This window comes from Oncorhynchus mykiss, chromosome 2, assembly GCF_013265735.2.
Source record: "Oncorhynchus mykiss isolate Arlee chromosome 2, USDA_OmykA_1.1, whole genome shotgun sequence".
NCBI classification, from domain to species: Eukaryota; Metazoa; Chordata; class Actinopteri; order Salmoniformes; family Salmonidae; genus Oncorhynchus; species Oncorhynchus mykiss.
In genome coordinates this window covers 88,738,684-88,763,250 of record NC_048566.1, presented here as the reverse complement: position 1 = coordinate 88,763,250, position 24,567 = coordinate 88,738,684, and the positions used below count along the sequence as shown (strand labels likewise).

The window sequence follows — 24,567 nt, the reverse complement described above, 5'->3', positions numbered from 1 at the left end:
TAATAGAGGGGATGGACTTCCATTTTCTAGTGTTTTTTGTCAACCTTGGTGGTCTTAACATGAATAATGTGTTGTGTGGCTTTGTCCAGAACCACCTGCCGTACAGTCGACCCCCAAACTGCAAAGTACTCAGTGTCTCCACCACGTCGTTCACATCAGGACTCACATTCAAACACGTCACTGAAACAGACAAACGCAGAAGTAACACATTTTGGATAAGTAATACGTTCAGTTAAAATACATCACATTATCAATCATAAGCAATTAATTCTGTCAAGACATTTCAATATTCATATTTGGAAATGTGGGTGTCAGATTATTTTCAGTATTTTAGAGGGAAAACATTACCTTAGCATCTCTACTGATACATGGCTGAAGCAGGTGTGTAAGTTGAGTTTAAATGTCACATGCAGCGTGTTACATTTCAGGGCACTGAAAACACCTTCTGTAAGTCATGGTCCTCTCAAATGCACAAAGAAATGTAAAACCATTGTTCCAGAAGGCATGCCTAATCAAGCCAAGCTCAATGATTTCAAAGAAAAGATCTGCCCCCATCTCCTCACATCAGTGTGAGAGCTACCTGTCCCAGGGACGTCAAGGATTTGTTGATGTCTGCGGTCTCGACCAGTCTGTCGTTTGGCTTCTGTCTTGGCGATGAGCTCAGACCCCTCCAAGTCACACAGGGTTAGGGTATTGTGAGACGACACACTCTGTACCCTCCAGTCAGGGTGAGCAACAGGTGGCCCGAGAGTTGACGAGGGAGAGGCTCTTCCTAGCAGTGGGTTCACAACCATACTGCTATTGACATGACTTGGTAGGCCTACCTTTGTTTTGTTTTTGGTTGAGCCAATCTTTCTATTCTTTTCTCCATTTCCATCACGTTCAGAATGCCGTCCTCGGTCTTCACCTCGATGGACTTTCCCTAGGTCCATATCTCTAATGAACTGGTGGGACTTTGACAGGAGATAATTTAGGTCAGGGTTTCCCAAATCCGGTGCTGGGGCCCCTCGGTACACGTTTTGTTAATTGTCCTAGCGCTCGCTACACAGCTGATTTAAATAATCAAAGCTTGATTATGAGTTGGTTATTTGAATCACCTGTGTAGTGCTAGTGCAAAAAGCTGCATGTGCACCCAGGGTGGGCCCCAGGACCGAGTTAGGGAATCCCTGATATAGGCTGTCATTGTTGATTTCCAACATGTGTAAGTCGTCCTAGAGCTTGTCTGACCATAGGCTAGAATGCAGACTACTGTATATCCATCCGCACAAGACCTTACTATGGGCAGGGTCACTTCAAATACTTCCTCCTGCATGGAGAGACAAATTGAGAGAGCACACCGGCACAAAATCTAATGCCATCACAAAAACAAATGTTCTAATTACAAGAGGTTGGTGGCTCCTTAATTGGGGATGGGCTCGTGGTAATGGCTGGAATGGTATCTAACATAAAAAACATGGTTTACATGTGTTTGATGCCATTCCATTTGCTCCGTTCCAGACATTACGAGCTGTCCTACCCTCAGCAGCCCCCTGTGGTCCTAATCCATTGGGTTCTGTGTTTCAATTAAATTCACCTACCTGTGAGGTGCTGAAGGGTTAGACTTTATCAAAGAGGAACTTGTTCTTGGTTTCCTTGTTGTTGACCAGATGCTCCTGGTCTGAGTATCCCCCAGTGTCCCCCTGGAGCTTCAGCAGCTTGTTGTAGAGGGCCTCCTTGTAGAGCAGGGATGGGTTGTGGGGGCCACAAAAAAATCTGAACTCATCATGGGGAGGGGGGAACAAAACATTTTTAGCGCCCCCCTTTTAACAGTATGCTTAGGGTCATTGTCCTGCTGGAAGACTGAAACAGGTTTCCCTCAAGAATTTCCCTGTATTTAGCACCATCCATCAATTCTGAACAGTTTCCCAGTCCCTGCTGATAAAAAACATCCCCACAGCATGATGCTGCCACCACCATGCTTCACTGTGGGGATGAGGTTCACGGGGTAATGAGAGGTGTTGGGTTTGCACCAGACATAGCATTTTCCTTGATGGCCAGAGTACCTTCTGACCAGAGTACCTTCTTCCATATGTTTGGGGAGTCTCCCACATACCTTTTGGCAAACACAAAGTGTTTGCTTATATTTTTCTTTAAGGAATGGCTTTTTTCTGGCCACTCTGCCCAGCTCGGTGGAGTGTATGGCTTAAAGTGGTCCCATGGACAGATACTCCAATCTCCACTGTGGAGTTTTGCAAGTCCTTCAGGGTTAGTTTTTGTGGGTGGCCCTCTCTTGGCAGGTTTGCTGTGGTGCCATATTCTTTCCAATTCTTGCAATTTACTAATAATGGATTTAATGGTGCTCTGTGGGATTTTCAAAATTTCAGATATTTTTTTATAACCAAACCCTGATCTGTACTTCTCCACAACTTTGTTCGGAGAGCTCCTTGGTCTTCATGGTGCTGCTTGCTTGGTGGTGCCCCTTGCTTAGTGGTGTTGCAGACTCTCGGGCCTTTCAGAACAGGTGCACAGTTGTGGCCAAAAGTTTTGAGAATGACACAAATATTAATTTCCAAAGTTTGCTGCGTCAGTGTCTTTAGATATTTTTGTCAGATGTTACTATGGAATACTGAAGTATAATTACAAGCATTTCATAAGTGTCAAAGGCTTTTATTGACATGAAGTTGATGCAAAGAGTCAATCTTTGCAGTGTTGACCCTTCTTTTTCAAGACCTCTGCAATCTGCCCTAGCATGCTGTCAATTACCTTATGGGCCACATCTTGACTGATGGCAGCCCATTCTTGCATAATCAATGCTTGGAGTTTGTCAGAATTGGTGGGGTTTTGTTTGTCCACCCGCCTCTTGAGGATTGACCACACGTTCTCAATGGGATTAAGGTCTGGGTAGTTTCCTGGCCATTGACCCAAAATATTGATGTTTTGTTCCCCGAGCCACATAGTTATCACTTTTGCCTTATGGCAAGTTGCTCCATCATGCTGGAAAGGCATTGTTCTTCACCAAACTGTTCCTGGATGGTTGGGAGTAGTTGCTCTCAGAGGATGTGTTGGTACCATTCTTTATTCATGTGTTCTTAGGCAAAATTGTGAGTGAGCCCACTCCCTTGGCTGAGAAGCAACCCCACACATGAATGGTCTCAGGATGCTTTACTGTTGGCATGACACAGGACTGATGGTAGCGCTCACCTTGTCTTCTCCGGGACAAGCCTTTTTCTGGATGCCCCAAACAACCGGAAAGGGGATTCATCAGAGAAAATGACTTTACCCCAGTCCTCAGCAGTCCAATCACTGTTCCTTTTGCAGAATATCAGTCTGTCCCTGATGTTTTTCCTGGAGAGAAGTGGCTTCTTTGCTGCCCTTCTTGACACCAGGCCATCCTCCAAAAGTCTTCCCGTTACTGTGCGCGCAGATGCACTCACACCTGCCTACTGACATTCCTGAGCAAGCTCTGTACTGGTGGTGCCCCGATCCAGCAGCTGAATCAAGTTTAGGAGACAGTCCTGGCGCTTGCTGGACTTTCTTGGGCATCCTGAAGCCTTCTTCACGACAAATGAACCGCTCTCCTTGAAGTTCTTGATGAGCCGATAAATGGTTGATTTAGGTGCAATCTTACTGGGAGCAATAACTGGGAGCACCTGACATGTGTTTCCTTGCAGGTAACCATGGTTGACAGAGGAAGAACAATGATTCCAAGCACCACCCTCTTTTTGAAGCTTCCAGTCTGTTATTCGAACTCAATCAGCATGCCAGAGGGATCTCCAGCCTTGTCCTCGTCAACTCACACCTGTGTTAACGAGAGAATCAGTGACATGTCAGCTGGTCCTTTTGTGGCAGGGCTGAAATGCAGTGGAAATGTTTTTGGAGGATTCAGTTCATTTGCATGGCAAAGAGGGACTTTGCAATTAATTGCAATTCATCTGCTCACTCTTCAGAACAGGCAGCAAACTTTGCTCAAAATAATTTTTGTGTCATTCTCAAAACTTTTGGCCACAACTGTATATACTGAGATCATGTGACAGATTAGGTGACAATTCGATTGCACACAGGTGGACTTTAACTAATTATGTGACTTCTGAAGGTAATTGGTTGCACCGGATCTTATTTAGGGGCTTCCGAGCAAAGGGGGTGAATACATGTGTGTGCACCACTTTCCATTTTTTTTAAACAAGTTATTTTTTTCACTTCACCAATTTGGACTATTTTGTGTATGTCCATTACATGAAATCCAAATAATACCAATTTAAACTACAGGTTGTAATGCAAGAAAATAGGAAAAACACCAAGGGGATGAACACTTTTGCAAGACACTGTATGTGAGTCCCCAGGACTAGGGGGTCCTGATTTGAAAAACACTGCATTAACATTAAGTTTGTTCCAAATCTGTAAACTCCGTCAATATTTAGCCTAATGTTCTCTGATAGCCTGAAAGGAGGTGGTTGGCTGCATTAGACTAATTGACACTTAATGACCTTATGAAGAGATTACAGCAAAGTGGAATAGACAGGCACACCAGCAGAGCGCATAATTTGTCCATATATCAATTAAAAACACTGAAATCTCAATTTTTATTGCATAGTTGAGAATTCTGTCAATGCTTAAGATTAAAACATTTCCATACACACAGTTGATTAGGCTAAGCTTGCATGTCTAAATCACTGTTTATGATAAACCCCAGAGTACAATCACGCATAAATGCAAGATCACATCCTACATTGGGTCCATATTCCTCCAGGTAGTGCAATCAGTATAGGTACAGTAACAACCCTCAGACTCCCTGAGGTAATTGTGGTAGATACCAGACGTCCCAAAAGCAGTACAAAGTTATTCATACAAAATAAATGAATAGCAGATGTGAAACAGCAGTGATAGGGAAAGGGGGATACCTAGTCAGTTGTACAACTGAATGCATTCAACTGAAATGTGTCTTCCGCATTTAACCCAACCCCTCTGAATCCGAGAGGTGTGGAGTGCTGCCTTAATCGACATCCACGTCTTCGGCGCCCGGGTAACAGTGGGTTAACTGCCTTGCTCAGTGGCAGAACGACAGATTTTTACCTTGTCAGCTCTGGGATTCGATCCAGCAACCTTTCAATACTCTTCAAAGCTTTGACATAAAGTAGTTAATTAAAAGCTGAATATACAAATAGGCCTAGATGTATGGAAACGCATGGATAGCAATCAAATATGAAAGTATCGAATTAGAAATCCACATTCGACTCTTGAAAATAAATGAAATAACTATTATCGTAATACAATATCCTAGTAACCTGATATCCTTTTTTAAACAGGGACAAAAGGCCATTTGTGAAAAATATCAGATTTACAAAGCTGGATGGGGGCATGCATTGGTCATAATAGATGAATGGTGCAATCAGTGTAACCACTGCAACTTTTTGTTGTTTGAAAATCCAATCTGGGAGAGTGACAATATGATACCACTTCTACAGCAGCAGGGCTTCTCAGCCTGAAATTGTGATAAATTGGGAAAAAGGTGTATACATTTCAATTTGAATTTTTAGAGCGATTGAATTAAGAGAAAAGTTTAAAAAAGGTGGGAATAAGCCAGTACAACTGGAGTTCAGAGAACGGTACAACTACCCCAATAAACCCACCAAAAGACTAGAAATGAAATTATGTAAAACAAAACTCTAATCAAATCAAATAACCACCACTAATGAATCTATAGAATGACTTAAGGAATAGCCAAACAATAATTTGGGAAAGAAATATGTAGTACTACATCAAAATACCATAGTACATCAAAATCAGGAACCTCATATCAGTAACTTAGTACTTTAGCACACATAAGCAAAACATATAGCTCACACACACACACACACACAATCTGTAACTGTCTAGTTAGTCATTAAAGGGAAACCTTGGGATTTCAGCATGCTAGCAGATACCCATAGACATCCACTCATTGTGCTAATGCTAGTGACCTCTAACTTCCTTCATACTTGACACAGAGACATGATATCTACTAGTTCATCTGACTCTGGGGAAGTAGATAAAGAGCCTCATTGCCAAACTCCCGAAGTATCCTTTTAAGATTTCACAATCAACAGCTGCCTTCACTGAGGGTCCTAAAAACTCAGCGATCAATATCACGCAACCAATCAATCAATTACAAAAACTGATTTAGAAAACATTTCTGTACGGTGAAAAACATGAAAATACAAAGTGAAGAAGCCTTAGACAGTATGATTCTTACAGAGGTGAATTTCTAAGATTTGACCAACTTGAATCCTTGGCCAGTGTCTAGTATGGCTGGGGGAAACCAGTTGAGTTTGACCCTTTTGAGGCACCGTAGGCAGACACTGCATAGCCAAAGCAGGTTCAGCCCCCCACACCAGAGCGCTAACTGGACCACGGGGTAGGTCATCCTGGGGAAGTACATCCTCCAGTGTTGAGTGACATCACTTTCTGTGGGCAGGTGCAGTGTGTAATCACTCCAGTGCTTAGAGATGCCGTAGGCAGCGGTGACAGTCCTTCCCCTCTCTGACCACTGGACAGTGCTGTCTGCATTGCAGTTGTACTCCACCCACTGAGAGGTGAAGTCCCCAAGCTGGGGGGTGTCCTGGAGCTCAATATCCGTGGCTCGGGCTAGCTGGGCCCCCTGCACCGCCACATAAAGCCCCCCCACCTTCCTTACCTCCTTAACCCAGGGTAGGGAGTTCTCACTGTCCAGGACCAGGATGAGGCGGGAGCAGGAGTCATTGTTCTTCTCCCTCCACCATTCCAGGATCTTGTCCAGTTGAAGGGTGCCCCCTCCTGACAGACAACCACAGCACAGGGCAGAGTTAGAGAGAGAGCAGTGGAATGCTGTGGTGGATAGTACTTTATTTTGTGGTTTCAGTACCATAAAATAATGTGCTACAGAGAGTGAGTTAAAGTAACTGAGCTTCACAGAATGACAAAACTTCTAAGTGATTGGTACCTGCTAGTGCCCACTCCCCGCTGCGGTGGGTATGCCCACTGTAGAACACCACATAGGTGTCGTGGCGAGGCCCATCGGCTGTGCAGAGCTCCATGAAGGCTTTGAGCTTCACCTGTAGGGCTTCCAGAGTCACCCCGCTGGTGGAGTAGTCGCAGCCGAACGTCTCGATCATGTGGTAGGAGAAGAAATTCTGTATACTGTTCAACATGCCCGTGGAATGCATGTTCAACATATGTACCTGGTCCGGAGGTAACAGAGTGGGCTGCCCATCAGGACTGCAAGGGAGAGAGGAGGAGTGAGGATGATTGCAGTAAGGGTAAGTTAAATTAAAGACTGTACAAAAGTATGCGCCCGTGTGTTGAGTAAGTATAGTATAGTTTGTACTGTACAATGCCTTCAGAAAGTATTCATACCCCTTGACTTTTAACACATTTTGTTGTGTTACAGACTGAATTCAAAATGGATTAAATAATATTTTCCCCTTACCCATCTACACACAATACCCCATGAAAAAAAAATGTTTTTAGAGATTTTTGGAAAAGTACTGACAATTAAATACAATAGTATTTAGTATCTCATTTATATAAGTATTCACACACTTGAGTCAATTCATGTTAGAATCACATTTGGCAGTGATTACAGCTGTGAGTCTTTCTGGGTAAGTCTCTAAGAGCTTTGCACACCTGGATTCTACAATATTTGCACATTATTATTTTTTTAATTCTTCCAAGCTCTGTCAAGTTGGTTGTTGATCATTGCCATGATCACAGCCATTTTCAATATGATTTTAAGTCAAAACTGTAACTAGGTCACTCGGGAACATTTGATGTCGTCTTGGTAAAGCATCTCTAGCATATATTTGGCCTTGTGTTTTAGGTTATTGTCTTGCTGAAAGGTGAATTGGTCTCTCCGTGTCTGTTGGAAAGCAGATTGAGCCAGGTTTTCCTCTAGAATTTTGCCTGTGCTTAGCTCTATTACGTTTATTTTTTATCCTGAAAAACTCCCCAGTCCTTAATGATTACAAGCATACCCATAACCAATGTGCCCTCTAATATGTGGTGTTCAATGCAGGCCTACATTGCATGAGACTTTTAGAAAACATTTTTAGATTATGAAGGGCTTGACATTAATTAATTATCTTTTACTTGATCTGTAACACCATGGGCCAAATAGGTGACTGTAAATTGCATTGTGAGATGCAAGAAACCACTTTACAAAATATAATGAATTATTATTACCGTACAGAGAATTAGATCATGTAGGCTACCCCTCTACCTATTTGCATAATCAAGCCTGTCTCAAAATACAACACTGCCCCTTGAATTAAAACATAAGCTTTTTTTTCCTCTCACCTGACTGGCTTTACAACAACAGCTTGAAATGTAGCCTACCAATTTTGTGCTCTTGTAAGAAACAGTAACTCCCCATTGCTGACCTATACTTATCTATAACTGGGCTAATAACTCACACCTAGCAAAGAATATCAACAAATGTGCACATGCGCAGCTCTGCACTCTGATCTGATGTGAATAGCGCATTCACTCGCTGATTAAAAGACCGCTTGTGGGCTACACCTGACGATAGAATTCTCTGGCTCTGCCTACAACAAATTTGCAAACTTAATCCTGCAAAGTTAGATTTGGTTTGGTCTGTTGCATTGAAAAGGGGCAGATTTGATGTTGATGCCATCACAGAAAAAACATTGATCTATATAGTGCAAACTAGTTGTGCAAACTCAGTAAAGTTTAATCTCTTGCGTCTCTGCACGGCATGGCATTTCTTCTGCGTGGCAGTCCTGGAGGAAGTGTGCAGCTGCGCACACGCACAGTTTAGAGGGAATATATCCCAAAACATGATGCAGCCACTACTATGCTTGAAAATATTGAGTGGTACTCAGTAACATGTTGTATTGGATTTGCCCCAAACATAACACTTTGTATTCAGAACATAAAGTTAATTTATTTGCCACATTTCTTGCAGTATTACTTTAGTGTCTTGTTGCAAACAGGATGCACGTTTTGGAATATTTTTATTTTGTACTGGCTTCCTTCTTTTCACTCTGTCATTTAGGTTAGTATTGTTGAGTAACTACAATGTTGTTGATCCATCATCAGTTTTCTCCTATCAGAGCCATTAAACTCTAACTGTTTTAAAGTCACCATTGGCCTCATGGTGAAATCCCTGAGCGGTTTCCTGCCACTCCGGCAGCTGAGTTAGGAAAGACACCTGTATCTTCGTAGTGACTGGGTGTATTGATACACCATCCAACGTGTAATTAATTACTTCACCATGCTCAAAAGGATATTCAATGTCTGCTTTTTCTTTTACCCATCTACCAATAGGTGTCCTTCTTTGCAAGGCATTGGAAAACCTCCCTGGTCTTTGTGGTTGAAATTCACTGCTCGACGGAGGGACCTTACAATTATGTGTTGGGTACATATATTGGGTAGTCATTCAAAAATCATGTTAAATACTATTATTGCACACAGAGTAAGTCCATGCAACTTATTATGTGATTTGTTAACAAATGTTTAACTCCTGGACTTAAGGCTTGCCATAACAAAGGGGTTGAATACTTATCGACTCAAGACATTTCAGCTTTTCGTTTGTAATTCATTTGTAAATATTTCAAATAAAACTTTGATATTATGATGGCATTGTGTTTAGGCCAGTGACATAAAATCTCAATTGAATCCATTTTAAAGTCAGGCTGTAACATGAAAATGTGGAAAAGGTCAAGGGGTGTGAATACTTTCTGAAGGCACTGTATATATATATTTGGGTGTCCACTATCCATACATTCCTACCTGCAATAGTTGGTGGGGATGACCACTGCATACCCCACACATGTGCCGCCTAGGCAGTTTCCCAGCTCATAGAAGAGGCCGTGGAACAGAGACTCCAGAGCCAGGACCAGCAGGAGCATACTCATAAAGATACTGCTGGAGGACTGAGACACAGACAGACACAATGGGTCACATTCACACACTAACCAAATAAGGAGGACTATGAAGTTAAGATGGCTCTGAATATCTATGACCTCAAAAACTATGGGAAAGTGTCCAATCTCAATTTATTTTACGCCAGTTAACATAGCTTATCAATAAAACAGACTAAGTTATATGAGCCATTAATGTATAACATTGCTGGTCTGGACTGAATAACAGTGCTATATCAATGACTGGAGACATACCTGCCATGATAAAGCAGCCAAGATGACAGTGGACACCAGACTGAAGAGCACCAGGCGTTCAGAGATGAGACAGAAGTGTCTGACTCCTTTAGAGGCCATAACCTTGTCTAGGCAGCTGCTCCCGGCTCCCTGGGCCAGACACACCCTCTGGCAGTCACTAAGCTTGGTGTGGAAGCCCCACAGAGTGATGATGAACACCACGTGACAGATGGCCCAGAACACCCCACTCAGCATGAAGCCCGGGATCATCAGGTACCACCGGTCCAGGTCCACCAGCTTCAGGGCTGCCAGGATCCAGAAGCCCACCTGGGAACAAGGACCACAATGCAAGTAAGTCTACTGTTGACTATGTGTTTTTATCCTCAATTATTTTGTGTGTGCATCATTGTACTCACATGGCTGGGGAAAATCTATATGCATTTTAAATGTGTCAAATAAAATGAATTCAAATCACCTCCGCCAGCAGCAAAGGCAGGAGGGACAGCCTGCGCCACAGCCCCCTCCAGGCAAGGTAGGGCAGCCAGCGCTCGGTCACCGACAGCCCACTGAAGTACACGTCCAGCAAGGGGTCGCAGATCAGCTGGCTGAAGAAACATGCCAGGGCGAAGGGGTTGGTGGTGATGCCCAGAGCCTTGAAGAACAGCACCGCAGTGATGATGGAGAAGCAGACCAGGTTGGGCAGGGCCAGGAGAGCCTTCATGCGCAGGGCCACCATCAGAGTAGCCAGGGCCACCACCAGCACCACTACACTCATGGACTTCTGGATGAATAAGACAGTACTGGCGATGGCAAAGCCTGCCAGCTCCAGGGCCTCTGCTGAGGTAAGGAAGGCAGGGCGGTACCTGGTGCAGCCACACATCCTCTCCAGCAGAGCCCACAGCGTCCTCAAGACAACACTGGCCAGCAGGAGGTAGTTGGTGGCTTGCTCTTTGATGTTGCTCTCCAGAGTGGGGTTGTTGAGGAAACACAGGAGGCCAAGCAGGAAGCCAAACCACAGGTGGAGGAGGCTCAGGCTGACTTTTTCCATGCTGAAGTAATAGTACAGTATGCTTGCTATACCGAGGACAAACAGGGCCAGAACAAATATGATGAGGATCATGGGTTCCTCAGTCTTTTCCCATCGCACATAGAGCCCCAGGCAGAGAGCCACCAGCAGGTTCAGACCAGACAGGTAGCCCAGACATCTGACAGAGGACCACATGTTGACCTCTCCGTTGACCTCCTCCAGTCTGGTCATCGCTGCATGCAGACAGTGACTGACACAGTACCGTAAGCGAAACATTTTGATATGTAAGAGTAGCTAACAGTTTGTTACAGCTGGTAACGTTATTAGTTAAGAGTTCAGAGGCAATTAAAACCTTTCCATGAAGCAAACTTAGCTAGCTAGATTGCAAGACCATGGCGAAAAAAAAGTAACTCACTAGCTAGCCACCTTGAACTAACAGAGCAGCAAACTTTGAGCTAGTGATAGGTAGTCTAAGCTAGCTAACGTGAGCTAGAAGTTACTAGCTAGTTAGCTAGCTACATGGTTTTTGCTAGCTACATGATTTGCCGGTAGCTAGCTTGCAGTTGTACGACTGGCAGATGGTACGCTTGATTACATGGTCCGTTTGCTGTTTCTCTTCTTTCGTATGTAAATAGATAAGTCTCATACAAACCTAGCTAGCCCAAATTAATTTATTTCACTTGAAGAAGCAGTAGACAAAATACTTATTTTCCACTTTGAAAACTTTTCGGTCAAATGACTGCCGCCATCAAACTAGAACGGCGACTCTACGTCACTACGGCAAGTCAGTAGTACCAACAAAGTGGCGGAAAGTCGAAGTATGGAAATTCATAAAGTGTGATGACTAATCAATCAATCTAGACGTACTGTAAATGAGGCTCTTCCACTAAATATTACAAATACTTTATCAATATAGGTCAAAACATACTACACATTGATATACTTATGCCCTAACTAACATGATCAACACCTAGTAGGCAGATTGTAACGGGCTAATGTGATGCTCAATTAGCCGTTACAAGACAGGTAGTTTGGCGTAGCAGAGAATTTTAGACCAACCATCTTCTTTAGTCACCCAAACATGTATCTTCTAGAATGTTGGTGTCCAGTTGCAGGTGGTTCCCTTGAATTTAGAAAATGTACCATTATTAAAATATAATATAATAAATGTTGTAATCCAACAATGCATATGCCACTATCTTGTCTACTTCATATCTTCTCTCATTGATTGAGACAGTTGAGTCCACCCGAAACTGCCGCTCATGACACTCACTGGTCTCGATCAATGAGAGAAGATTTGAATTAGAAACAAATCGTAGCGTACCCATCATTGGATTACTTCATGAAGCAAAAACATTTTAATAACAGAGGATTTTCTAAATTGCAACGAACCACCTGAAACTGGACAGTTTAGAAGCACATGTTTGGCCGAATCGAGAACGAAGATGGTATCGCCAAATTAAGGATGGTCGAAAAGTCTGCTACGCCAAACAGTACCTATCCTGTAATGATCCTGTAATGGCTAATGAAAGCATTACATTAGCCCGTTACAATCTACTAGATAATCAATACCATGACTAAATTAGTTCACTTCAGTCCTATAGGAAAACAGTGAATGGAAGAGGACACAATAATCACACATGAACACTGCATTTCCATTCATTTATAAAAGAGAGAAGAAAAAAAAATGCACACTGTCGAATTCCTTAATACTGAAAATGAAGCTATTCATGCAAGTAATGGACTTAAACTCTTGGAAGACAGATGAGATGTATCCCTAAATGCTAACTGGTACAATTGACAACGCTCAAGAAAATGAACTATAATGAGAAATGTATTTTGTATTTTCTGTTAAAGAGAAATAGTTGAAAATACACCAAACATGAACTGACCAGAAAGTTAACAGATTTAGAGCAAGTAATTAATGAAAGATGACAAATTTAAACAAAATATATTGTTCTTAGGGTAAAACATTGAGCCAATGATACTTTGCAGTGGTAGATGGTAGTAGGTAGCTCATTTGGGCAGTTGCACATGACAAACATTTGGCAAAAGAAGCCCGTTGTATGCTGACAAGTGAAGTGTGAGTTTTCCAACACAGTATGGCATGAGAATCAGGATTGCAAAAACATTACTGGGGATAAGAAAGAAGGCACCTTTAGGATTACAGGTATCCTGATGTACATCATACAGTTTATACTAATAAGACTATGGTTGTTTGTGTAGCATCCCAAATGGCACCCTATTCCCCATAAAGAATAGGATGCCATTTGGGAGACCTAATCCTAAATCCCCCATGACAGGAATCACATGACTCATGGCAGCTGAGAGATTCATCTACTATTTATGACGTAAAGTGCCACAGACAAGTACATTACAACAAACACACATCCACACTAAAAAGGGGAACATAAATACCATTCCCCATAAGATACAGTACTTTCAGGAAACACCTGGCTATTGCTAAAATGCACTTTGATGGGATCAGAAGTTGCATGACTAATGATGAGACAGCAGGGTATTAGTGCAAAACCTCATTGAGGTGAATCATTTGGAATTGTTTGAGCGCTCATAACAAGATCATTTTAAATTGTTTGGAGTTAAAACTTAAGCAGAGTACACATTTAGTACTTTCATGTGTAAAGTGATAGTCAAAATGTACTTCCTGATGCAATGAATGACTCGTTATTTGTTGATACACCTATACTAGCAACCCATGAAAAAAACAATTAATATTTTTAATTCGGAAATGACGAATGCTAGTCCCATGTAGCTGTTGGTAGAGAGTGGCACTTGTAGCGCCAGGGTTATGGGTTTGATTCCCATGGGGGACCAGTATGAAAAAAAGTATTAAAATGTATGAACTTACTACTACTGTAAGTCGCTCTGGAAAAGAGCGTCTGCTAAATGACAAAAATGTAAAAATGCTTAAGGCAAATGTTGCTGTCCTCAGATACGATGTAGAGTAAAGGAAGAGAGATGAACAGCAACTGACAGCTAGAGCTTTAGTCTCTTGGTTGACCTGTTTCACATCAGTGAACATAAGAGGTTTTATCGCTACATACACCGGATAGGTGCAGTGAAATGTGTTGTTTTAAAAGGGTCAGCCATAATAGTACGGTGCCCCTGGAGTAAATTAGGGTTAAGTGCCTTGCTCAAGGACACGTCGACAGAGTATAGGCAGTCTTCTTTTTTGGAATATGTTACCAGTACCCATAGAGAAGCTACCAGCTACCTATAAAGAAGCAAATACATAAATCCAGACATATTATTGATCTGATAATGTAGCCTAAGTATTGTTACAGAAAATAAAGTGATTACAAACAAGGATGTAATGACAAAATGCTAAATGTTCTGGGTTACAACATTGAAGGTAAATTAACATTGATTAAAACCAGTTTCTTCACACCAGCACAGAAAAGAGAGCAATGACTAGTTCACAACTCGTACCATGTTACACAATGAGAAAAACACAGTTAACAGTTTCACATTAGTAAAAGTAATTACGTACACCTATCTTAAAGTTCTGAAAATGCTACAAATCTATTGTAAAAAGAGCCATGAAATCAGCCAAACAAAATGCTGAATTAAAACGCCATTTTCACACATCGTGTTGGACAAGACCAGTGTTCAAATGGGAACAAATCAAAACATTTTGGCTGAGAGTACAATGTATTTTTCTTCTTATTTTTTTTAGAAAATGTAAATGCATACCAAGAATTAGAGAAAGTCTAGCCTCACCTGACTAACATCTCAATCGCTCCACTCCAACCAAACTTGACAAACCTCTGTGGTATCAATCCATTTAAGAGGGATTTAAAGTCAGCGGCTTGCTGGCACTGAAGCACATTCACTGTTTAACTACTAAGAAAAAGCCTTTGAAGGAGTAAAGATTGCTTTTCTTCTGTTAGTAGAGTGAGATCAAAGATGGATAAAAAAAAAACAAGGGGCAGACTTACTCTCAGTCTATCCTGAGGGTATTCAACGACCAAGTTTTTATTTTAAAAAACTACCTTATTTACTGACGTGTGTATTGTGTTGAGTGACTAACCATCGAAGATATTGAAAAAAATAAACTGACTTCTGTAAACGTCTTTTTCTTTCACTCTGTGCAAACTGCATTGTTAAGGAAGAGTAGGAGTGTGAGAAGAATGCAGCAGGTTCATTTGGTAGCGCAGCAGTTGTGTACAGACAGACTGTATCCCTCCCCCTTGGGCCTAACCACTCGATGTTGCATGTCTGAAGGCTCTGGATAGGTATAAGTAGTGTGGCGTTAAAGCGTCACCCATATTGCTTCCACATTACAGATCTGCAAACATTGAAGGGTTATGGCCAAGAGGAGTGGTAGGGATCGAATTGGAACTGGTAAAAGAGAAGAGAGTAGCTAGTAGGGTTTTAGCTGGTCTAGCTCAGCTCTGCAGTAGAATGGGGTCCTCCAGCTCGTGTAGGAAGGGCACAGAGCTGCTCTGGCTCTCTCCGCTATCCGAGTCATATGGCGTGTCGGGCAGCTCCATGAAGCCCCACGCCAGCTGGTCGTCCTCGAAGTCGGAGCGCACCTGAACTGGCACGTCGGTGTAGTCCTCCTCCTCAGGGGATTGGAAGTCCTGAGGAATGTAGAGCATCTCGGGGTAGTTACGGCTGACCAGGTCGCTGGTGGTGGCCAGGGACACCTTGCGGAAGGCGATGAGGTGCATGTGGGAGAACTTGATGTACTTGCAGCGCCTGAAGCCAAGCGACTCCACCGCCACGCGCCAGCTGCGCATCATGAGGGTGTGGCGGTTCTGGTGGGAGGAGTCTGGGGTGATGATGAGCAGCAGGCCGTGCAGTTCCAGTAGCTCGTGGGCCTTCTTGCAGCAGATCCAGCGCTGGTAAGGCGAGGGGAAGTAGGAGAGGAGCAGGGAGAAGACCACTACGTGGAAGAGCTGGGCGGGCAGGGAGTCAATGGGGCTACGCAGCTGTCTCAGGAAGGCTTCCACTGTGTCGCCAGCCAGTTGCAGAGGCTGCTGGAGCTGGAGGTTGAGGAAGTCACACTTGTATACACTCTGAGGGGAAAGGGTAGAAACAGATACTTTAGAGCAACACAAGCTGTTCTCATCATGCAGTAGCATTTTAGACCCATATCTAAGACGCACTGTTCTTAATCCATTTAGTTATCTAAATCACTCGATGCTAATATTCTGCCAGTTCCTTCACAGCAGGTCAGGTTTCATTCCCATCAACTGTTGACACTTACTGTCAAGGAACAGCATTGTTCTATGGTCTGATATTCACACAATGAATATCCCTGACATTTTTTAAATATATTTAACTAGGCATTTTGTCCCGGTAGCAAATTAGTGAGTAAGACAGTAAGAGTCAAGACTTTCTAGCTGGGACCGAGGGAGTGATCACGGAGAGTAATAGTACATACCTCGACCGCAGGCACTATGTCAATACCGACTGTGAGGAACTCGTCAAACTTCAGGAAGGGGTTAAAACAGCTGCCAACGTCCAGCAGCCGCATTTTACCAAGCTGGAGGATGGACCTTCAACCAGAGGCTTTAAGTTAACGTTAAGTATGACAGAGTAAGAATGCTTAATGAGAGCAGTAGCTAATAGAGGTAAGATGTGTCAATATGAACACACAACAGAGCATGCTGAAACAGAGCAAAATAGTCAGATAAAAATGGACATGTTTGATTTAACACTGTCACAATACAGTACCTGGGGATAGAGGAGCTATAGGGCTGGTCACTCAGAGCTGTGGCCGACATGGCCATGGCAAGCCTGGCACTCTTCTCATCCTTCTCCAACATTCTTTTCATCCCACCATCCTGAAAATACTCCTGGCAAACACTGGAAAAATAGTCCCGAAACATCCCACATAATGGTATTAATGCCTTAATGTTAAAACAGTGATATGCTAAGAAATAAAAATGGGGCAAATCCTAACTCTCCATTGGAATAAATGCATGACTAAGTGAAAATTCAATAAACAGAAGTTAGGATTTACCCCACAGTGTTGATATCGAAAGGGCTGGATGAGTCATCGGAGTAAGCATAGAGCAGTGGAGTTCTGAGCTAGTACAACACAGCCAGAGGGTTATTTACAAGGTCTCCTTTTGTGGGGGGACTATTTTACCTGCGACACCACTCGATGCGTCCCTCTCCCTCGCAGGTCTTGGCCCAGTGGTTGTCAGCCAGGTTCCTCATGGCCAGGGCGTATTCACTCAGAGTCTGTTCATCTTCACAGTGCTCTCGCCAGATTTTCTCAAAATCCCCCACTGTGGAAAGATAACAGGCAGCAGGAGGTTGAAACAAAGCTAACAAAGGAAACCAAATCACCTCACACCATACAGTATGACATACATATAGTAAAACTACTAAGCACTGTAGGCTACATGAAAGTGGGCCAAACACTGATGCTTTGTTTTCCCATATCACCACATTGAAATTCTTCATTATAAAATGGCAGGAATTGAAAGTTTGTCCTGTCAGTTTTGTTTCTAAAAATAACACGCAAGCATAGAACGTACGTAGAGTGCACAATAAGCCAGCATGAATGTACCTACTTATAAAGTGTGGCCATGCATTCAAGAGGAATCACAATCGTTCAGCCCTTCAGATGAAAACACCACAGGCTAACACCGCTGACGCAACATTGCTTCAACATTTTCAAAACAGTTACTCATTATATGTCTGGCATATCTGAAAACTGGATTTTCAATAGCGGTCTTCACTTCTGTTCCTAGGTCTAGATCTTCACAAATTTCCTGCAACAGGTCTTCCCAGACGCACAGCAGAATGTGTGTTTCGTGAGTAAACACGCTGATAAGGAAGAAATCCCATGACCACATGGGGGAAAAACCTATCTCAGATTTGCAGAAATGAAACGACAACAAGACGGGCTGGAATAAACAGCAGTAGTACAAAGCATGATTACTGTGGTAGCAATGCCAAGCAGACCAGATCATGCTTTACTTATTAACCAATCATGGTGTCAGCTGACAGGGTCTTTTCAAGAGCATCAGCTAGCCAGTCCTTCTGCTAAAGTGGAAAGGACCTGTTGAATGCTACTTTTTTTAAAAAATTTATTACTTTGTGTGATTATTGCAATATATACCTACATACTAGTTGAAGTCAGAGGTTTACATACACCTTAGCCAATTACATTTCAACTCAGTTTCACAATTTGACATTTAATCCTAGTAAAATGTCCCTGTTTTAGGTCAGTTAGGATCACCACTTTATTTTAAGAATGTCATGTCAGAATAATAGTAGAGAGAATGCCTTATTTCAGATTTAGTTCTTTCATCACATTTCCAGTGGGTCAGAAGTTTACATACACTCAGTATTTGGCAGCATTGCATTTAAATTGTTTAACTTGGGTCAAACGTGTCAGGTAGCCTTCCACAAGCTTCCCACAATAAGTTGGGTGAATTTTGGCCCATTCCTCCTGACAGAGCTGGTGTAACTGAGTCAGGTTTATAGGCCTCCTTGCTCACACACACTTTTTCAGTTCTGCCCACAAATGTTCAATAGGATTGAGGCCAGGGCTTTGTGATGGCCACTCCAATACCTTGACTTCGTTGTCCTTAAGCCATTTTGCCACAACTTTGGAAGTATGGTTGGGGTCATTGTCCATATGGAAGACCTATTTGTGACCAAGCTTTAACTTCCTGACTGATGTCTTGAGATGTTGCTTCAATATATCCACGTAATTTTCCTCCCTTATGACATGATGCCATCTATTTTGTGAAATGCACCAGTCCCTCCTGCAGCAAAGCACCCCGACAACATGATGCTGCCCCCCCTGTGCGTCACGGTTGAGATTATGTTCTTCGGCTTGCAAGCCTCCCCATTTTTTCTCCAAACATAACGATGGTCATTATGGCCAAACAGTTCTATTTTTGTTTCATCACACCAGAGGACATTTCTCCAAAAAGTACAATATTTGTCACCATGTGCAGTTGCAAACCGTAGTCTGGCTTTTTTTTTTAATGACGATTTTGGAGTAGTGGCTTCTTCCTTGCTGAGCGGCCTTCAGGTTGTGACGATATAGGACTCGTTTTTACTGTGGATATAGATACTTTTGTACCCATTTCCTCCAGGATCTTCACATGGTCCTTTACTGTTGTTCTGGGATTGATTTGCACTTTTCGCACCAAAGAATGTCCATCTCTAGGAGACAGAACGAGTCTCCTTGCTGAGCGGTATGACGGCTGCGTGGTTCCATGGTGTTTATACTTGCGGACCTTTGTTTGTACAGATGAACGTGGTACCTTCAGGCGTTTGGAAATTGCTCCCAAGGATGAACCAGACTTGTGGAGGTCTACAATTGCTTTCTGATGTCTTGGCTGAGTTATTTTGATTTTCCCATGATATCAAGCAAAGAGGCATGGAGTTTGAAGGTAGGCCTTGAAATACATCCACAGGTACACCTCCAATGGACTCAAATTATGTCAATTCGCCTATCAGAAACATCTAAAGCCATGACATAATTTTCCAAAATTTTCCAAGCCGTTTAAAGGCACAGTCAACTTAGTGTATGTAAACTTCTGACCCACTGGAATTGTGATAGTGAGTTCTAAGTGAAATAATCGGTTGAAACAATTGTTGGAAAAATGACTTCTGTCATGCACAAAGTAACAGACTTGCCAAAACAATAGTTTAACAAAAATTGTGTGGAGTGGTTGAAAAATTAGTTTTAAATGACTCCAACATTAGTGTATGTAAACTTCAGACTTAAACTGTATATACATACCATTCAGCTATTTTTTTTAGCTGCCCAGCATCTGAACAAAACAAGCTGCAGAGCAAAAATACTAATAGGGCTGGATTCAAGCCGTAGCTCTGAAGTTCGGCGTTACAGCGCAATTTCATTTTAAAAGGTAATTTCCGATTGAGCCGACATATGCAGCGTTTACCTTTAATGCAGTCTCTGCTAACACGGGAACATTGCCTTTACCATTTGATATCGCGTTGTTGCGCAGCTGTTCAGCGCTACAGACTGAATTTAGCCCTAGACGCTGCCCAGTTTGATAATCACAACATAAGAGCACAGGGCAAATCAACCATTCAACTGGTAGAATAACTTAACACAATCTAAACTTAAACTGTGGCACTGGATACTCTTTCAGTAAGATTAGCTAATTTGGGATCATGCATTGCTGCAACGCAACCAAAATATCTGCAGTTGAGAAGACTTGCCTCATGATAAACAGTCTGTTAGAAATTAGTGATGGGGGAGGGGACGATAAGTTACATGTCAGGATATTTAAAATTAAATAATGTATGTACAGTATCCTATTAAACAATATGTTTCCTTCATAGCTTGTACTCTTTTTAAATAGGGAGCCAATTTGTTTTCAGCACTTTCAATTTCCATGACTGATTAAAACTAGTTGCATGCTCTCTCGTCCCTCTGCAGCAGACAGTGCCTTCAGAAAGTGTTCACACCCCTTGACCTTTTCCACATTGTTGTGTTATAGCTGGAATTTAAAATTGATCAAATTAAGATTGTATGCGTCACTGGCCTACACACACACACAATATCCCATGATGTCAAAGTGGAATTATGTTTTTTTTTTTAAATGTGAAGATGCTGGAGGAAACGGGTACAAAAGTATCTATATCCACAGTAAAACGAGTCCTATATCGATATAACCTGAAAGGCCGCTCAGCAAGGAAGAAGCCACTGCTCCAAAACCGCCATGAAAAAGACAGACTATGGTTTGCAACTGCACATGGGGACAAAGATCGTACTTTTTGGAGAAATGTCCTCTGGTCTGATGAAACAAAAATAGAACTGTTTGGCCATAATGACCAACATTATGCTTGGAGGCAAAAGGGTGATGCTTGCAAGCCGAAGAACACCATCTCAAATGTGACGCACAGGGGTGACAGCATCATGTTTTGGGGGTGCTTTGCTGCAGGAGGAACTGATGCACTTCACAAAATAGATGGCATCATGAGGAAGGTATGTGGAGATATTGAAGCAACATCTCAAGACAGTCAGGAAGTTAAAGCTTGGTCGCAAATGTGTCTTCCAAATGGTTAATGACCCCAAGCATACTTCCAACGTTGTGGCAAAATGGCTTAAGGACAACAAAGTCAAGGTCAAGGTAGAACTGAAAAGGCGTGTGCGTGCAAGGAGGCCTACAAACCTGACTCCGTTACACCAGCTCTGTCAGGAGGAATGGGCCAAAATTCACCCAACTTATTGTGGGAAGCTTGTGGAAGGTTACCAAAAACATTTGACCCAAGTCAAACAATTTAAAGACAATGCTACCAAATACTAATTGAGTGTATGTAAACTTCTGACCTACTGGGAATGTGATGAAAGAAATAAAATGGTGAAATAAATCACTCTACAATATTATTCTGACATTTCACATTCTTAAATTAAAGAGTTGATCCTATAAGACGGGGACTTTTTACTAGGATTAAATGTCAGGAATTGTGAAAAATTCAGTTTAAATGTATTTGGCTAAGGTGTATGTACACTTCCGACTTCAACTGTAATTGTATGGTCCCGCAGTGAAGCAGTGAATTTCAAACATATTCAAACAGGGAGGTTTTCCATTCCCTCGCAAAGAAGGGCTCCTATTGGTAAAAATAAAAAAGCAGACATTGAATATCCTTTTTTAGCATGGTGGTTATTACATTTTGGATGGTGTATCAATATACCCAGACACTATAAAAATACAGGTGTCCTTCCTAACTCAGTTACTGGAGAGGAAGGAAATTGCTCAGGGATTTCACCACGATGCCAATGGTGACTTTAAATTAGTTACAGTTTAATGGCTGTGATAGGAGAAAACTGAGGATGGATCAACAACATTGTAGTTACTCCACAATACTAACCGAATTTAAAAAAAGAGTGAAAGGAAGCCTGTATAGATTAAAATATTCAAAAACGTGCATCCTGTTTGCAACAAGGCACAAAAGTAATAATGCAAAGAAATGTGGCAAAGCAACTATTTTTTTGTCCTGAATACAAAGTTATGTTTGGGGCAAATCCAATACAACACATTACGGAGTACCTCTCCATATTTGCAAGCATAGTGGTGGCTGAATTATGTTATGGTTATGATAGTAATCGTTTTAACGACTGGAGTTTTTCCAGGATCATTTTTTTTTAACGGAATGGAGCTAAGCATAGGCAAAATCCTAGAGGAGAACCTGGTTCAGTCTGCTTTCCACCAGACACTGGGAGGTGAATTCACCTTTCAGCAGGACAAGTGTGGCCAAGTTACAGTTTTGACTTATATCTACAGCAAGACCTGAAATGGTTGTCTAGTAATGATCAACAACTAATTTGACAGAGCTTGAAGAATTTTGAAAATAATGGGCAAATGCAAAAATCCTGGTGTGGAAACCTCTTAAGAGACTTACCCAGAAAGAGACTCACAGCTGTAGTTGCTGCCAAAGGTGATTCTAGCATGCATTGACTCAGGGGGTTGAATACTTGTTTTTTTATACAGAATGTTAGAATTTTTCTTCCACTTTGATATAGTATTTTGTGTAGATCATTGACAAATAAAAGGACAATCAAATCAATTTTAATCACCTTTTGTAACAAAACGTGGAAAAAGGTCAAAGAGTATGAATACTTTCTGAAGGTATGATGGTGAGCAATATTTTTGGAACATCCAATCGCAATAAAATGACAATACATATCGTATCAGCACCTAAATATTGTGATAATATCAAGTCGTACGGTTCCTGGCAATTCCCAGCCCTATTAGGAATACGTTTACTGGCAGATTCCTCCATTGGTTACGTCTGTACCGCCTGCCCTACATCTGAATGGAAGACAAATTCCTGCAAAGGCCAATAAAGTGAACTGAACCAGAAATGCCTATTCTTCTGACCTCTTTATGGTGTTTGGTTTGTGACCAATGATCTGTGAAGGGTCCAATAGTGAAAAGCATGTTTGCGTTACCTTTGTTTTCAATGAAAGGACCTAAATATTGGAGTTAATAACAAGGAGATAGGATTATGTCTCAATACTAGGCCTCAGACCTTTCAGAGTCCACTTTTTAAAAATGTAACTAGGCAAGTCAGTTAAGAACAAATTCTTATTTACAATGACTGCACACCCAGGCCAAACCCGGACGACGATTGCACTTTGAAGGACATGTTAGAAAATGTTTGTTCAAAACAGACAGGGATCTCAATTTAGCAACTCTGGATGATATGTGCTCATACTATTGGCATATGCCGGTGTCTCATAACAACACATAATGGATGCACCTGAACTTGAGTTTTTACTTGTAGGGTCTTGTTCTTTTCAGTTTCAGAACAGGGGTGTGTGTATTCATTAGCTGGATTCCATTACAAAACGTTTGCAAAATAAACTATAGTGACCAAACGGAGAGGGACCTGAATTTGTCCAATAGAAACTCTCGTTTTTGTTGCAAAACGTTTTCCGATTGGAGTAAACGGTTTCCGTTGCTAAACATTTTGCAACAGAGTCCGAATAATGAATATACCCCATGACGTCAAAACAAAATGCCATACAACCCATGTTGATCTCTTTGCCAGTTCCCGTGATCCAGTATGTTACAATTGAACAACATTACCAAATCACTGGATGGCTGGCTATAAGAGGCGCGATTATTTTTTTTTTTTTAATTGATTACTGCCAAATCATCTAATGAGGGACAAACATTGCAAACATAGCCTAGTTTAAAGTGCACACTGCAGATTGAAATGTTCACAGGCGGCCTTCATCTAGCGTTAGTTTAACCGTATTTAAATTAAGTGAATGTAACGTTAGGCACATGTCCCATGATTGCACGACAATGTTGTTGTTTTTTGACAGTAGAGCAGCGAGACCCTGACATGTTGCCAGTCACTTGCAGTTTGTGCAAGGCCCAAAAAATAGGAAATAACGTTAGCTACCTAATCCGGGCCTTGTTTTCGATCAATTTAAATAGCCCGTTTGATGAGAGACGCCGTACTCCTGAATTGGGCAAAGCTAGCGTACCTTCTCTGTATTTTCTTCGCAGTTTTCTATGGACGTTCTTGACAACTCCGGACAATTTTTCCTGCTCCTTCTTCTTGCACCGCGTTTCTTTCGGAATGAGAACGTAGCACGGCTCCAGTTCGGTTTCTGTCTCTCCTGTCTCAGCATTGTTCACCGGGTCCATAGTCCTACGACACTTCTGCTCCTCCTTCACGTCTAGCTACTAGCTAGCTACCGGTGTCGGCCCCCGCGCACCCAATCCACTAGCCAAATACGCGCGCGCTGATTGGTTCGCTTGGAAAGATATACTGTGGAGTTGACAACTGTATGACCAATCACAGAGCTGAAAACAGAAACGCCTTCTAATAGAATTTGTAGCGTCAGCATACAGTTGCATGTGCTGTTTAAATTGAATTATACCAAATATTATGGACATACTGACAAGATACATGTCTCTCCGAGTCCGCCCACAATGGGAGTCG

At 42.1% G+C, this 24,567-nt stretch overlaps 2 protein-coding genes across 3 annotated transcripts; both read right to left on the bottom strand.

Moving 5' to 3' along the window:
* Nucleotides 1-4,516: 4,516 nt before the first annotated feature.
* On the bottom strand, nt 4,517-12,483 carry tmem168b (transmembrane protein 168b). The gene is made up of 5 exons (XM_021576056.2): nt 10,582-12,483; nt 10,128-10,433; nt 9,742-9,884; nt 6,935-7,209; nt 4,517-6,768 (listed from the first exon to the last, which is right to left on the bottom strand). Exons 1-5 carry the CDS (start codon nt 11,407-11,409, stop codon nt 6,221-6,223), a joined length of 2,100 nt encoding a protein of 699 aa, XP_021431731.1. The 5' UTR covers nt 11,410-12,483; the 3' UTR covers nt 4,517-6,220.
* Nucleotides 12,484-12,781: 298 nt separating this feature from the next.
* bmt2 (base methyltransferase of 25S rRNA 2 homolog) lies at nt 12,782-24,356 on the bottom strand. Of its 2 annotated transcripts, none has more exons than XM_021576065.2 (5): nt 24,107-24,356; nt 17,255-17,396; nt 16,837-16,968; nt 16,544-16,658; nt 12,782-16,175 (listed from the first exon to the last, which is right to left on the bottom strand). In XM_021576065.2, the coding sequence occupies exons 1-5, from the start codon at nt 24,267-24,269 to the stop codon at nt 15,543-15,545; spliced, it is 1,185 nt and encodes a 394-aa protein (XP_021431740.1). In that variant the 5' UTR covers nt 24,270-24,356; the 3' UTR covers nt 12,782-15,542. The 2 variants fall into 2 exon arrangements, with proteins under 2 accessions (XP_021431740.1, XP_021431750.1); XM_021576075.2 differs by lacking the exon at nt 24,107-24,356 and adding an exon at nt 17,685-18,009.
* Between the last annotated feature and the right edge of the window lie 211 nt (nt 24,357-24,567).